The sequence below is a fragment of the Bos mutus genome, chromosome 18 (genome assembly GCF_027580195.1).
Source record: "Bos mutus isolate GX-2022 chromosome 18, NWIPB_WYAK_1.1, whole genome shotgun sequence".
Lineage (NCBI taxonomy): Eukaryota > Metazoa > Chordata > Mammalia > Artiodactyla > Bovidae > Bos > Bos mutus.
This window is the reverse complement of record NC_091634.1, coordinates 37,799,953-37,814,641: the sequence shown is the minus strand read 5'-3', so window position 1 is coordinate 37,814,641 and position 14,689 is coordinate 37,799,953. Positions and strand designations below refer to the sequence as shown.

The 14,689-nt window shown below is 40.5% G+C and overlaps 1 protein-coding gene across 1 annotated transcript in view; it reads left to right on the top strand.

Annotated features, from left to right (window-relative positions):
- NUP93 (nucleoporin 93) overlaps positions 1-14,689 on the top strand; it is a 102,979-nt gene that overhangs the window by 27,300 nt on the left and 60,990 nt on the right. The window contains exon 3 of the mRNA XM_070388405.1: positions 828-945. Within this exon, the coding sequence (XP_070244506.1) occupies positions 828-945 (118 nt within the window). The remainder of the gene's footprint in view (positions 1-827; positions 946-14,689) is intronic.

Here is a 14,689-nt window from a genome sequence, read left to right as displayed (position 1 = left end):
TCCTAGGTTTCTTTCTTCTAGAAAGTGTTCTGGATATTAGTGAGACTCTATAATTATTTTTGGTCTCCATTGTCACATTACTCAAGTGAGTAGACATAAATCCAGCTGTATTATTCTCATTTCTCTTGAAAAGCATTTATTAGTCACGTGTTAGACTGGGCAACAGAGGGGGAACTTGAAGATGCACTTTACATGATGTTTGGCTTTTGAAGAGAATCTTTGGAGAATTGGCCTTGAATTCTGGTTTTACTGCCCTTTGCAGGTTATTGATTGCCCTGGACTTTTAGTTTCCTTAATGAATGAAGTTTGAACTAGGTTACTCCTTAAGCTTCTAAAATTTTGAGGTTCACTACATCTGTCTGTACAGAGGCTGTAAATATAGCGTGCTGGTTAAGAGTTTGTGCTGTGGAGTTTGGTGACCTGGCTCTGCTGTTTCCTGGCTTTGTGATTTTGAATAAGTTGGTTAACCTCTTTGCACTTTGGTCCCCCCATCTGGAAAATGGTGATTGAGAATAATACCCACCTCACAGTTTTCTTCACTGTAAAATATTTGAAGCAGTTTAGCCTATGATTTTATTGATATGCTATCATTTTATCCTATATAGGTCCCTCACTCTAATTTAGGCATGATCAGAACTCTTACTAAAAAATGCAACGTTGTATCTGTTATACCAGGTGGTAGATGTTTTTGGAAAGGTATAAAGCAACCATACAAAGTATTCATGCAGCGTATAAGATGTTTTATACTAAAAATACTCTTTAATATTTTAGGAAGTACATTAGATGTCCTAATTCTTTTTTTCTCCCTGCCCTGTATCCTCATATAGGTCAGTTCTCCTTGGGTCTCGGGGACTTGACATATCCCACATCTCACAGCGATTGGAGAGTCTGAGTGCAGCCACCACTTTCGAGCCTCTTGAGCCTGTGAAGGATACAGACATTCAGGTAAGGGATGCCAGGCACCAGGACTGGTGCAGTGAAACCCTGAGCATGCAACCCCAGCTGAAGGCCCTGACCCTTTGTTCACCAGCTGGTTTAGTAATTCCATATTTCTTTGTTAATTTTCTTCTTCAAATATTAAGAGAATGAGAGGCTCAGATTTGGAGGAACATTGGATTATTTTCACAGTGCTCTGCAAGACTGAATTTAGGGAAGCAGTTCCGACCTGCACTTTTTAAATTATTGTAATTACGAGCACAGATTTGTCTTCCTTCTTTGGGCTTAATCCAAGGGACAGAGACATTAGTTGTAAGTTTCTCTTGCTTTCTTTGCTAGATCTCAAATAATTTTACTATTCCTCTTCCACATTTCTTTTCTGCATCTTGCTTGTATGCATTGGCAAAGAGCTGGGAAAAACTTAAGTACTATTTACTGAAACCCACTTATCGATTTCTAGGAAGTATTTGGCTCCATTAGTGGCACCAGGAAATGGCCTAATAGAGCACTCCAGTCTCATTTAACCTAGCATGCCACTGGCACAATTGATTGCTATTTTAATCTAATCAGAAACTAGTGGCTGTGTGAGTGTGTGTCCAAAATTGTTAAGAAAAAATCTTGTGATCCATTTAGTTTTGAGGAATTGGAGCACTGATTTGTGTTAGAGTGAAGGGATGGTAGGATACCATTTTTGTCATTGACTTACCTTTGAGATAAAAGGATGCAGGTCCTACAGAGGCAAATCCTAGTATGAATGGATCTATTATTATTTGGGCTCAATTTGAAACACTTCACCCCACCATCCTTCTCAAGAACTGTTTTAATCCATCTAATGGCCACAGTGCTACTGCATTTATTCCACTTCAGAAACCTAAAACCCTAGACTTTTGAGTTGAGAGTTGAATAACTACAGATGTTCGTTATTTTCTGTGTTATTGATATGTTCCCAGACTATGAAAATTCAGTTTTTCCCAGTTTTATATGCTAAATTATATTTGCCTCTCACGTTACAGATGCTTTCTTATTTCCATGTAATTTTAAAATGGCATGTATAATTGCCTCTTTTTTTTAAGTTTTAACTGTTCCTCTCTCCACCTTCTATTTTGCTTGATGCCCTGTAAACAAATATTGGGGGTGGCCAAAAAGATCATTCGGGTTTTCCCATAACATCTATGGAAATGCCCAAATGAGCTCTTTGACCAACCCAGTACTTACAACAGGATCAAGGTGGTTGAATGGGATATAGTTCAAATAATTTGAATAATCACCATGTATTTAGGGGAGTATCCAAATAGTGTGGAAAGAGATGGCACTTACTGAAAGGTTGTTATTTGAGTTGTTTTTAATGTTTAAGATGCCAGATAAGTTGTTTATTTTAAAAACTGCTTTTTTGACTTTCTTTGGCATATTTGTAATGCATATTTGGAATACCCAGCAATGTTTAGTGAGGCAGTTCATGAATTCCCTTTGATGTGTTACATTTTTTGCTCTGAGGGATTAATGACAGGTTTACAGATGTATTAGGTAATAATGATTTATTCTGACCTTCTACTTTATGTGTGAACACTGTCCTTCAACAGCCCCATTAGGTGGCTTCCTAGCAGTGCATGCTTGGTCACATCAGAGAAAGTTTCTTAATTTGGAATAAGCATGGCTAAGAGTTTTGGTCCTGCCCCTGCTGTGAACCTTTGAACTTTGAGAGGAAGGATGCTTCCATTTTGGAATTTAACCTCTCAGTTGAGCTATTCTGGAATATTTTTAAAAATGTGAGTTGGTTGCTCTAAGATAAGTTTTGATTATTTGGGAATTGATCATCTAGACCTGCAAAGACTAACTAGTTTTAAGACAAAGATTTAAGACTAACTAGTTTCAAAATAAAATCCTCTGTTGACTTCATCTTCTTGCCAGCAAAGCCTTTTAAAGAAGAAAATTTAACTTTCAAAGGACTGAGTCTTTGGCCTAATTTGAGCTAGTGGTTGATAGAGATTTGAAGTCTTAAGTTGCATTGTGTGGCTCCGTTGACCTATGCCTTAACTTCCTGTGCACGATATAGTATCATGTCCTTTTCTGACTTCCTGTGTAGTAATCAGATATAGGAGCCAAGCCAGCCTCCCCCCTTCACAGGAGTGATCCTCCTTTTAATTCTTCTCTTCATGTATTGATTATCCAGGAAGAGTTAATTTGGACATTTTAAGTTTGAAAAACCAGATATACTTTTTGATGGACACTTTCTTCTCACTTATTTTTCTTACCAGCTTTATTGAAATGATTCACATAGTATAAATCTGATCAGTTTTTGTATATGAATGTCATGTTTTCCAACTATGCAGTTCTGAGATAAGAACACACCCTAATCTCATATACTGAGTATCAGTCAGAGTGAATTTATTATGTCAGTATATATTTTCATAAAAGGAAATGCTGAAGGAGCCTTTGGTAGATTCTGCCCAAGACTTTGTATTGTCCAATGTTTGCATTACTTATAAGCTTGAAAAGGCATTTTCCCATGAATAGATTGTCCTTTTCTGTTTGGTAAACATTGATTGTATTTCCTTCTCTTTCTAATGGAGCTTGAAATTAATACAAGTTTTTTGTTGTTTATCATAATCAGTGATCTTGGCATGCACTGAGAATGCATTTTTAAATTGCTGTGGCCAGCAAAGGTAACATATTTAAATAAACCCACTTAAATATATGTTTGAATGATACTAGTGAAATTTTTAAAAATGTGTATTGACTTAATTTTTGGAAATGTTCATAAAGAAGGCCTACACATTTGCTGTAATAGAGATGAAGAGCAATAATTGTTAACAGGATGTGGTACTAAAGCAGCTACTGCTCTATTCTGAGTGACTTTGTGGTGCTTGTAAGTACTGTTCCTCTCACAGAGATCCTCTTGCTCACTTCTGTCTTTGGAAGAAAAAGTACTGAGGGTAGACTGCACATTTTTACTGTGGTCTGAACAGACCTAATGTACCATGGATGATATGTATTATATAGTAATAAAGTACACAGTTACACAGTTCAGTTGTGTTCTGGGCTTTTTCACTAGATTACATGTATTTTTTAAGAAAGCTGTGCAGAAATAACCTGGGCTGGCCATAAAAATGGGAGCTGCAGTTTCTTGGCATTAGCCTGCAATATTTCCAAATGGCAATAGACCAAAATATAATATTATTGCTAAACTTACTTAGATTCGTATTGCTGCCATAACAAATTACCACAAACTTAGTGGCCTAAAACATTAGAAATTCATTCTCTCACTGTTCTGGAGCTCAGAACTTTGAAATCAGGGTGTTGGCAAGGCCCTCCGAAGGCACTAGGGGAGACTCCTTCCTCTTCTAGCTTCTGGTGGCTCCTGACTCCCCTTGACCTGTGACAGCAGAGGCGCAGTCTGCCTCCATCTTCATAGGTTTTTTTTCTTTCTTTCCTCATGTGTGTCAATCCACTTCTCCCTTCTAAGAACACCAGCCATTGGATTTAGGGCCCAGCCTAAATCCAAGATGATCTCAGCTAGAGATCCTTATCGTAATTACATTTGCAGAGACCCCATTTCCAAATAGGATCACATTCACTGGTACCAGGAGTTAGGACTTAGACATAGCTATTTTAACCCACTGTATTAACAGTGCCAGAAAATGTAAAACTATAAATTAACTGAAATGAAACATTCTGTGTTTCACAACTGGACGGAGTGTCAGGATAAGGCGTCTATTGCTAGTTGTTCCAGGGACTGCAAAGCTCAATCAAGTATCTGATCTCACCCTCAGCTCTCTTTTAGGCCTTTGAAAGGTGAGGCTGACTGCTAGAAACAGCCTGATTTTTTAAAATAGTTTTAAGTACTTTAGTTTTCGGGGTAAGGACAGGTAGCATTAAATCTAGGAGGGGAGGGAGTACTGGGGGTGAGAAAGAGGTTTCTCCTTCGGCCAACCAGGCTACCAACCGCCCTGCTTTCCGTTTATACTTTAGGCCTTTGCTCACCACCATGCTTTAGCGTGGAGTAGCACCTCTGAAAATGTCTGAGCCCCCTTTCAGTCTGACACTCTTAAGGCCTTCCTTAGATGCTACCTCTTTCATAGTCTCAGATCTCTCTTCCCATGGCCTCCAAATGTAGCATGTTGGCTTTACTGCTTAGGAAAAAAACAAAACTTTCTGAATGGTCCCCCACAAAGTAAACAGCAACCTAGATTATGTTACTGGAATTGACTTAGCAGCCAGTTTAAATCTTGATAAATGAAAATACAGCCCCTTCTATACACAAGAAACCCTATACAGAACTAAAGATCTTCATAGTCTGCTAAATTTCCAAATGGAAATCTGTCCTGTATAAGTAAAGAGAAAAAAAAGTCCTAAAAAGAGAGGAAAATAGCTGTAAGAAAATGAGTCAGGGAACTGATGTATCACATATAAAACTAATGATGCAATAATAATTGATTTGTTAAAAACTTGTTCTGCTTACCACACTGTATCTATAGTAAAATATTCATTATGTCCTTCCTTTTTCTGTCCTTGGAAATGTAGAGTTATGCTCAAACCACTGTTAGCTTATCTTGTAAATAACCAGAAGAAACTAAATGGCTTTGGTTAAGTATAAAACAAATCACTGGTGTTATAATCCCATATCACCTAAATTGTTATTTTCGAGGTTTATCTTTTAATTTTATACCTTCAGAATTAAGGTACTGCTGATTAAATGCAGCTATATATAACAGCTAAGAGGAAAAGTGGTTGAATGCTATTAATAATTGTGTGTTTGTAGTACTGGCAAGTTGTTGGTAGGGAATTGGTTCCAGAAATCCTATGGCAGTTTGTTGAAAAGAGGGTCAGACTTGCCTAGAATGATTAGTATGCTAATAGCAGTTCTTCAGGATTAGTACTGGCAAAATATTAATACTGAGGGGAGAATGCAGTAAGCTTTTCCTAGCTTGAATTAGTTGAGAGAAGGGGCATTCTGAATGGGCGAACAGTATCTTCAGTCAGTTCAGCCGCTCAGTCGTGTCCGACGCTTTGCCACCCCATAGACTGCAGCACACCATGCTTCCCTGTCCATCACCAGCTCCCAAAGCCTGCTCAAACTCATGTTCATCGAGTCGGTGATGCCATCTAACCGTCTCATCCTCTGTTGTCCCCTTCTCCTCCTGCCTTCAATCTTTCTCAGCATCAGGGTCTTTTCCAATGAGTCAGTTCTTCACATCAGGTGGCCAAAGTATTGGAGTTTCAGCTTCAACATCAGTCCTTCCAGTGAATATTCAGAACTGATTTCCTTTAGGATTGACTGGTTTGATCTCCTTGCAGCCCAAGGGACTCTCAAGAGTCTTCTCCAACTCCACAGTTCAAAAGTGTCAGTTCTTGGGCACTCAGCTTTCTTTATAGTCCAACTCTCACATCCATACATGACTACTGGAAAAACCATAGCCTTGACTAGACGGACGTTTGTCGGCAAAGTAATGTCTCTGCTTTTTAATATGCTGTCTAGGTTGGTCATAGCTTTTCTTCCAAGGAGCAAGCATCTTTTAATTTCATGGATTCAGTCACCATCTGCAGTGATTTTGGAGCCCAAAAAAATAAAGTCACTCACTGTTTCCATCGTTTCTCCATCTATTTGCCATGAAGTGATGGGGCTGGATGCCATGATCTTAGTTTTCTGAATGTTGAGTTTTAAGCCAACTTTTTCACTCTCTTTCACTTTCATCAAGAGGCTCTTTAGTTCTTCACTTTCTGCCATAAAGGTGGTGTCATCTGCATATCTGAGGTTATTGATATTTCTCCTGGCATCTTGATTCCAGCTTGTGCTTCATCCAGCCTGGCATTTCACATGATGTACTCTGCATATAAGTTAAATAAGCAGGGTGACAATATACAACCTTGACTCCTTTTCCTATTTGAAACCAGTCTGCTGTTCCATGTTCGGTTCTAAATGCTGCTGCTTGACCTGCATACAGATTTCTCAGGAGACAGGTAAAGTGGTCTGGTATTCCCATCTCTTTAAGAATTTTCCATGGTTGGTTGTGATTCACACCGTCAAAGGCTTTGGCATAGTCAATAAAGCAGAAATAGATGTTTTTCTGAAACTCTCTTGCTTTTTGATGATCCAGCAGATGTTGGCAATTTGATCTCTTGTTCCTCTGACTTTTCTGAATCCGCCTTGAACATCTGGAATTTCATGGTTCATGTACTATTGAAGCCTGGCTTGGAGAATTTTGAGCATTATTTTGCTAGCGTGTAAGATTAGTGCAGTTGTGCGGTAGTTTGAGCATTCTTTGGCATTGCCTTTCTTAGGGATTGGAATGAAAACTGACCTTTTCCAGTCCTGGGGCCACTGCTGAGTTTTCCAAATTTGCTGGCATATTGAGTGCAGCACTTTCACAGCATCATCTTTTAGGATTTGAAATAGCTCAGCGGGAGGTTCATCACCTCCAGTAGCTTTGTTCATAGTGATGCTTTCTGAGGCCCACTTGACTTCACATTCCAGGATATCTGGCTCTAGGTGAGTGATCACACCATTGTGGTTATCTGGGTCATGAAGATCTTTTTTGTATAGTTCTTCTGTGTATTCTTGCCACCTCATCTTAATATCTTCTGCTTCTGTTAGGTCCATACCATTTCCATCCTTTATTGTGCCCATCTTTGCATGAAATGTTCCCTTGGTATCACTGATTTTCTTGAAGAGATATCTAGTCTTTCCCATTCTGTTGTTTTCCTCTCTTTTCTTTGAATTGATCACTGAGAAAGGCTTTCTTATCTCTCTCTGTTCTTTGGAACTCTGCATTCAAATGGGTATACCTTTCCTTTTCTCCTTTGCCCTTTGCTTCTCTTCTTTCCTCAGCTATATTTAAGGCCTCCTCAGACAACCATTTCGCCTTTTTGCATTTCTTTTTCTTGGGGATGGTCTTGATCACTGCCTCCTGTACAATGTCACAGTATCATGAACCTCCGTCCATAGTTCCTCAGGCACTCTGTCAGATCTAATCTCTTGAATCTATTTGTGACTTCCACTGTATAATCGTAAGGGATTTGATTTAGGTCATACCTGAATGGTGTCAGAGAAGGCGATGGCACCCCACTCCAGTACTCTTGCCTGGAAAATCCCATGGACAGAGGAGCCTGGTGGGCTGTAGTCCATGGGGTCGCTAAGAGTCAGACACAACTGAGCGACTTCACTTTGACTTTTCATTTTCATGCATTGGAAAAGGAAATGGCAACCCACTCCAGTGTTCTTGCCTGGAGAATCCCAGGGACGGGGGAGCCTGGTGGGCTGCCGTCTATGGGGTTGCAGAGTCAGACACGACTGAAGCGACTTAGCATACCTGAATGGTCTAGTGGTTTTCCCTACTTTCTTCAATTTAAGTTTGAATTTTGCAATAAGGAGTTCATGATCTGAGCCACAGTCAGTCCCAGTCTTTTCTTTTTTTTTTTTTTTTTTTTTACTGTATAGAGCTATTCCGCCTTGGCTGCAAAGAATACAATCAATCTGATTTCGGTATTGACCATCTGGTGATGTCCATGTGTAGAGTCGTCTTTTGTGTTGTTGGAAGAGGGTGTTTGCTATGACCAGTGCATTCTCTTGGCAGAACTCTGTTAGCCTTTGCCCTGCTTCATTGTTTACTCCAAGGCCAAATTTGCCTGTTACTCCAGGTATCTCTTGACTTCCTTTAAATCTGGAATTATTTTTAAAGAAATGTAAATCATTGTCATTTGCATCGTTCTAGAAATTGAAACTGCTAAGTGCGTGTACCAAAGAGTTCAGTTCAGTTCAGTCGCTCAGTCGTGTCCGACTCTGCAACCCCATGAATCGCAGCACTCCAGGCCTCCCTGTCCATCACCAACTCCCGGAGTTCACTGAGACTCACGTCCATCAAGTCGGTGATGCCATCCAGCCATCTCATCCTCTGTCGTCCCCTTCTCCTCCTGCCCCCAATCCCTCCCAGCATCAGAGTCTTTTCCAATGAGTCAACTCTTTGCATGAGGTGGCCAAAGTACTGGAGTTTCAGCTTTAGCATCATTCCTTCAGAGGTCTTACCAAAACTGCTTTAGTAAATTAAGGAAGAGATGAGGTTCATTCATAAGAGTTGCATCTGTTTGCATACTGAAATTTGTATAACAATTCTAAGAAATGGTTTAAAGTAGACAAAACATAACCTACCTGCATTATTGTTTCTGCTCTTAAATATACTTGAGCAGTCTTTTCTGCACATAATGGTGATCTTGCCCAATATTGGATGATTCAGAATTTTGAATTGATGGACTCTGAGGGAATAAGACTTTGCTCTTAAATGTTTTCACATAATATTAATATAAAAATGTAAGAGACCATTGCATGGAATCTGACAGTGTGAAGATATTTATTTAGTTAAGCATTTGTGTTTATTAACCTTTGTTATATTCCTCTTGTTCCTAAGAGAGTCAGTGGGACGTTCACGCTAACCTTTCTTTTGAATTTTTAGAGGACTTTAATGGATATTTGAATCTTGCCCTTTCCACCTTATAACAACTCTCTGTCCTGGACTTGAAACAACCTATGGGTAATACTCTTGGGTTCACTAGCAAATGAATCCAATTCCCACTGGATCCAAAGCCTGTTAGTAGAGAGAGAAACTCTTTCCTAGAACAAATACCGGGTATATTTTAGGCTAAAATTCAGTTGTAGGGGCCGAGGTACATGTGGACCAGGTGCGTCTCTCCCTGTGCTCTTGTTCAAGGCGGTAGCACTGCTAGGCTTCGTCTCGTGGAAACACTGCAGCGCCCACATCACCCCCACTTAATGAGCATATTTGCTGTTCCTTGTCAGTAAACCCTGACCCGGAATAAATCTCAGAGCTGGTAAAAGCCGGTAAACATGTAAAAAGGAAAAAATAGTGTCTTTGCAGAGGCAGGTTAACGTGCCATCCTGTTTTGTGTTTATAATTAGGTGGGCTAATGCAGAGTGCTGTGGGAAGTACTGAAATGACTTAATTTTCCTGCCTGTTTTTGATAAGGGGAAAGGTAGACATCATGGTCTGGTGGCAAAGTATGCAATTATATTAAAGTGTCCTGTAAATGGAATTAAAAATGGTAATAAAAGTGGGTGTTAGAAGCATCATCTGTGGAAAATGTGAAAAACTGCTTTTATGTTAGCCAGGGATATAAGATTTCAGCCTTTTTACTTATCCATTCACACTTACTCCTGAATGCAGGGCTTTCAGAACAAACAAGTAAATGGATGCTGAATGCATTCTGAACAGGGAGGAAACGACAGGCTTTTTTGTCTTCTCAGAGGTTTCTTATATCCTGTAGTGAGCAGAGGAATATCAATTACCAACTTAAAGAAGAAAGAAGTTGGAATGGTTCTGTAAGAGTATTTTGGAAGAAGCCCATGGCTAAAATATTTATCTAACAATTTAATAGAGCACTTCAAGTGTTGGCCAGGCACTGGTGCCTTTGAACTGGAATTGAGTCATCTCCTCCCTCTTTACCACCTTCTCTTAACCTGCCGATACCTATTGATGCCAGAACTCTGGAGGTAGGAAACATATATTGTCATCTTCAGTCTGGTATCTTTAAATTGCTTGGTTTCAGGAACTAGAAACGGGCTGAACTGTTTGATTTAAATGGGGGTTAAAACCTAGTCAGATACTGAACACACTTACTGTAGACCAGCCTGTCGTTCTCAGATGGCACATCTTGACCCTGGGCGCCACTCGGATCTGCTTGCCACAGCGCCCTGTGATCTCTTATTTCCATTTCAGAATGTTCAATCCGAGGCTTTCCAGGCCGGCAGTGTGATCTGGCCCCTTCCATTGGTGGTGGTTGCAAAATGTGGCTTCCCTAGTCATTGAACTTCCGGGCCAGGTTCTCCCCGTCTCCACTAAAATTCCGCATCTGAGACAGAGTCCCGTGGTTTTGCTTCTGTCTGTTTTTTGGCGGGGACCAGGAAAAGAAGCGGGGGGGTAGGATGGGCATCATCCTCTGCTGACGAGACCTGTACTTAGAATTTCTTTTGCTGCAGAGCTCTCAGAACCAGTGTGTATTGCTTTTTTTCGGGGGAGGGGAGCATTTTCCGGTCTCTCAAATGGTTGGCTTCCATCTTGCACTTCAGATGTGGAGAGGTTGGGTGCGTCCCCCACTCTCCTGGTCTGCGACACTAACGATCGGCAGCAGTGCACGTGCGGCTTTAATTATCTTGGAGGACAGAAAGGCTTCTCACCATGGAGTGGCGGTGAGGCTGAGATGCCATCAGCAGAATCCTGCCTGTGCTTTTCAGAAAGCCGCAGCACTTGAAGCACTGCGGCAGAATCAGCTGAGCAGGGCTGGGCGTGACACAGCTTCCAAGAAACTGTACAAAAAAACCTCTTGTCTTACAAAACACATTTACAACTAGCCCCAACCATTCATTTAGTTTATAACACAAAGCGGAGGATTAGGTCAGCAGAATGTAAGTGGGAGTATGGATCCACTGGCTGATTTTTATTATTGCTACCTGATTTGATTTATTTCTTTGAATGGCACAAGTGCAAGGATATGGGGCACAGTTTTCTCCATTCCTCCTTTTTCTAATGAAAAAAAGATTGTCTATTTAGAAAAGCTGTTGCTCTCTTAGGGACAGGTGGAAGCTTGATTTGCTCAAGGTACCGAAATATACGTGTATGATATTATCTGGGAGTGCTTTCTCATTTCTTATTAGGTTCTCTGTTATCCACAGAACGTGTCCGTCTTTCTCAGCAGAAGCAGTCTCTAACGGAGCAGTGCTGGGTGGGTCCTTGAAGGTTTAAGGCCTTCACTAGTCGCACTTGGTTCTGTGATGAGGTCCCACATGCGCTTGTTTTGAAGGAATAGAGTGATGGGTGTTGTACTGAAAAGGTGCTAATAGAATCCATGCTTCTCAACTTTCTTTTTTCTTCTTTCCCAATTTATCCCAGACTGAGATAAAATAAGTTATATGAATTACTAGAAAAAGTGAAGTAAAAGACATACAGAATATGAGACTTAGGTTTTGGTTTTATGTTTGTTTTGCGTTTTTTGGCCACTCCATGCAGCTTCTGGGATCTTAGTTCCCTGACCGAGGATTGAACCCAGGCCCTCGGCAGTGAAAGGCACGGAGTCCTAACCAGTGGACTGCTAGACCAAGGAATTCCTGGAAGCCTTGGTTGTTTTGTTTTTGTTTTTGTTTTTTTTTAATTAAAGTCAGTAGACATAAAGCTACTCTTGTCAGGTTCCTATAAAAATTTCTAAATGCTAATTCTCAGTTTTTGTAGTTATCTGCTACAGACTGGGAGCTGTGGACGGGCGCTTCTTCAGCTGTACTTGGGCAGTTTTGGTTTCAGTGGGTGTGTTTTCTTCTTTCCGCCTTTCCTGCCTCCCTTCCTTCCTTTAGTTTTAAGCGTTCCTTGCTGTACGGTAAAACATGGCACCAAAGACAAGTTTGAACTTCTGTCTTGTTTTATCCCAGCTAAAGTCAAGGAGGCAGAGCTGAAGACTAACTAAACGTGTATTGTGTTCAGATACTGTACTGAGCAGTTTCTGGGTTTCCTCATTCAGTCCTTCCAGTAACCCTCTGAGGTGGTGACATTAACCCCATTTCACCAAGGAAGAGCCTGAGGCCTAAGAGGCTGTGTGTGCCAGACTTGTACTCCCTTCTGTCAGTTTGAGTTCAGTCCTTGCCCTTATTCCATGAGATTTCAAATTTCATTTGTAGACTAAGGCTCTTTTAGCATAGGAGTGAATTTTCAGGGTATTTTGAAGACTATTCGTGGTAGAAATAGGAAATAGTATAACTGAGTGCTCATTTAGAGCAAAATAAAGAGTGTAAAGCTCATAGAGAATGGATATGGTGGGCATCTCTCTTATTTAGATAAGCTCAGTAGTAAAATAATGTTGATTGAGGGAGAAGCTAGAATGTGCTTTCTAAACTGTAATACAAACCCCTGCTGGTTTGGGGGGGGGGGTTGAGTTTTCAGGAAGGCCAAACCTGCTTCCTCCATTTATCTCCAGGTGCTGGCTTTTTTGCCATAGTTTTCTGCTTGCTGAGCTGTCAGTTTAATTTACTGTCCAAAGCCCAGCCTGTTATTTCTCAGGTTTGCTGCCCTACAGGTACACTGTAAAGGATTTCTGTGAAATCCTGGAGCAGCTTTTAGTTTTAAAATGCCAGCGCTTTGTGCTTGTGAAAATAGGTTGTGTTCAGCTTCTTGCTTGATCATCTTTGTTTTGTTTTGCTTCTGAAGCTGAGCTGGAGTTAGAAGGATGATGCTAGAAGCAATTTAAAGGGCACATCAGATTTTTACTGTAGTCCTGAACTATTGATTGTTGACTTCTTTGTAGGTTTAATGCAGACCCATTTCCTTACTTAGCGTCTGACTGGCCATTAAGTTCTGGCAGTGTGCCGGAATGTTGAAATCTTACATCTCGTAATATGATTTGGCTGTCTAAGGGTATTATGTGTGTTTGGTCTTTAAAGACACAGGCAAAGCCCTCCACTTGGTATGTGTGCTCCAGAATACGGGAAAGAATTTCTGCATAGCAAAATCAGGCTTTTCTAGGAGTCAACACAAAAGTGAGGAGTTGACATTCACCTGAAGTCATGCAAATTGATACCCTCTGGACTAACCGGTTCTTAGAAATAAACGCCGACTAGCATAACAGAATCTTGATGAGAAGACCAGCAGGGAACTGGGCGGGCATGGTGGTGCACCAGAGTGGGTCCCAGCTAAGCAGGCGCTTCCTTGTGAGTGGTCCTCAGCACGTGTCCAGTGCCACTCTCCCCATGCAAAGTTGAAAATAGAGTATAGCTGAGAGGCGGTTACAGTGTCTTGCTTATGGAGGAAGCTGGGCTCACAATGGTTGGAAGAGAAGTAGTCAATGTCTGTGAAAGACTTTTACCCTCCTTTTCATAACCTGAACACCTCTTGACTGGAATTGAGGGTAAATGAGGGCTGAGGGAATTAGATGACAAGAAACCATTAAATTTGGGATTTTAAGGGTATGAATGAGAACTCAGTGGCATTAAAAGGGGAAATGGACTTTTCCATCTAATTACAAAAGCAAAATGTGCTTAGTTCAGACTACTTGGGAAATGGCTCCATAGTGCACTTTCTTGACTGCCACTGTTTGGGGAGTGTTGAATTGTTTGGACCAGGTACTTGAAGCTGTGAAACATCTTTGAAAATGACAAGGAAAATTGATTTATTTTAACAGGGCAGTGAGGAATTGTTTCATGAAACATGTTAGAGGTAGACTATAAGAATGGCCCTCATCAGGCCATTGGTCAATTCCTATAAAGTAATATACAGTCTTTTCCTTTATTCTGTGACAGAAAAGGTTTTCTATTGTGTGAATAGAGATCTGATACAGATTTCATGAATGATCGTTATGTCATTTCACTGTCCCTCTCAAACCATTGGGAAAAATAGTTATTGAGAAGTCTTATGACTTTGTCCTGATTTGGAAGATCAAGGGGGAAGTAGCGGACTAGTAATTTTATGTGAGCTTTGAGGGACACAGCACAACAATCCTTCCATTCGTATAATACTTTGCAATGGGCTTTGTCCATCACTGTCTTATTCCTTTCTGCCGTGTTTGAGGTGAGGTGAATGGATGTTGGCATCATCTTTATTTAGAAAGGGAAGAAATCAAGATCAGGATTGATTAGTTACTATCAAAGGTGGAACTTGAATCCAGATGCTTCATATCATGCCTTGCTGAGGAAAGCCTCAAGGGATGGATGATTGGGTAAATTCCACATTATCATTATTATTATTTTATTTTTCTGCAAAATGTTAAG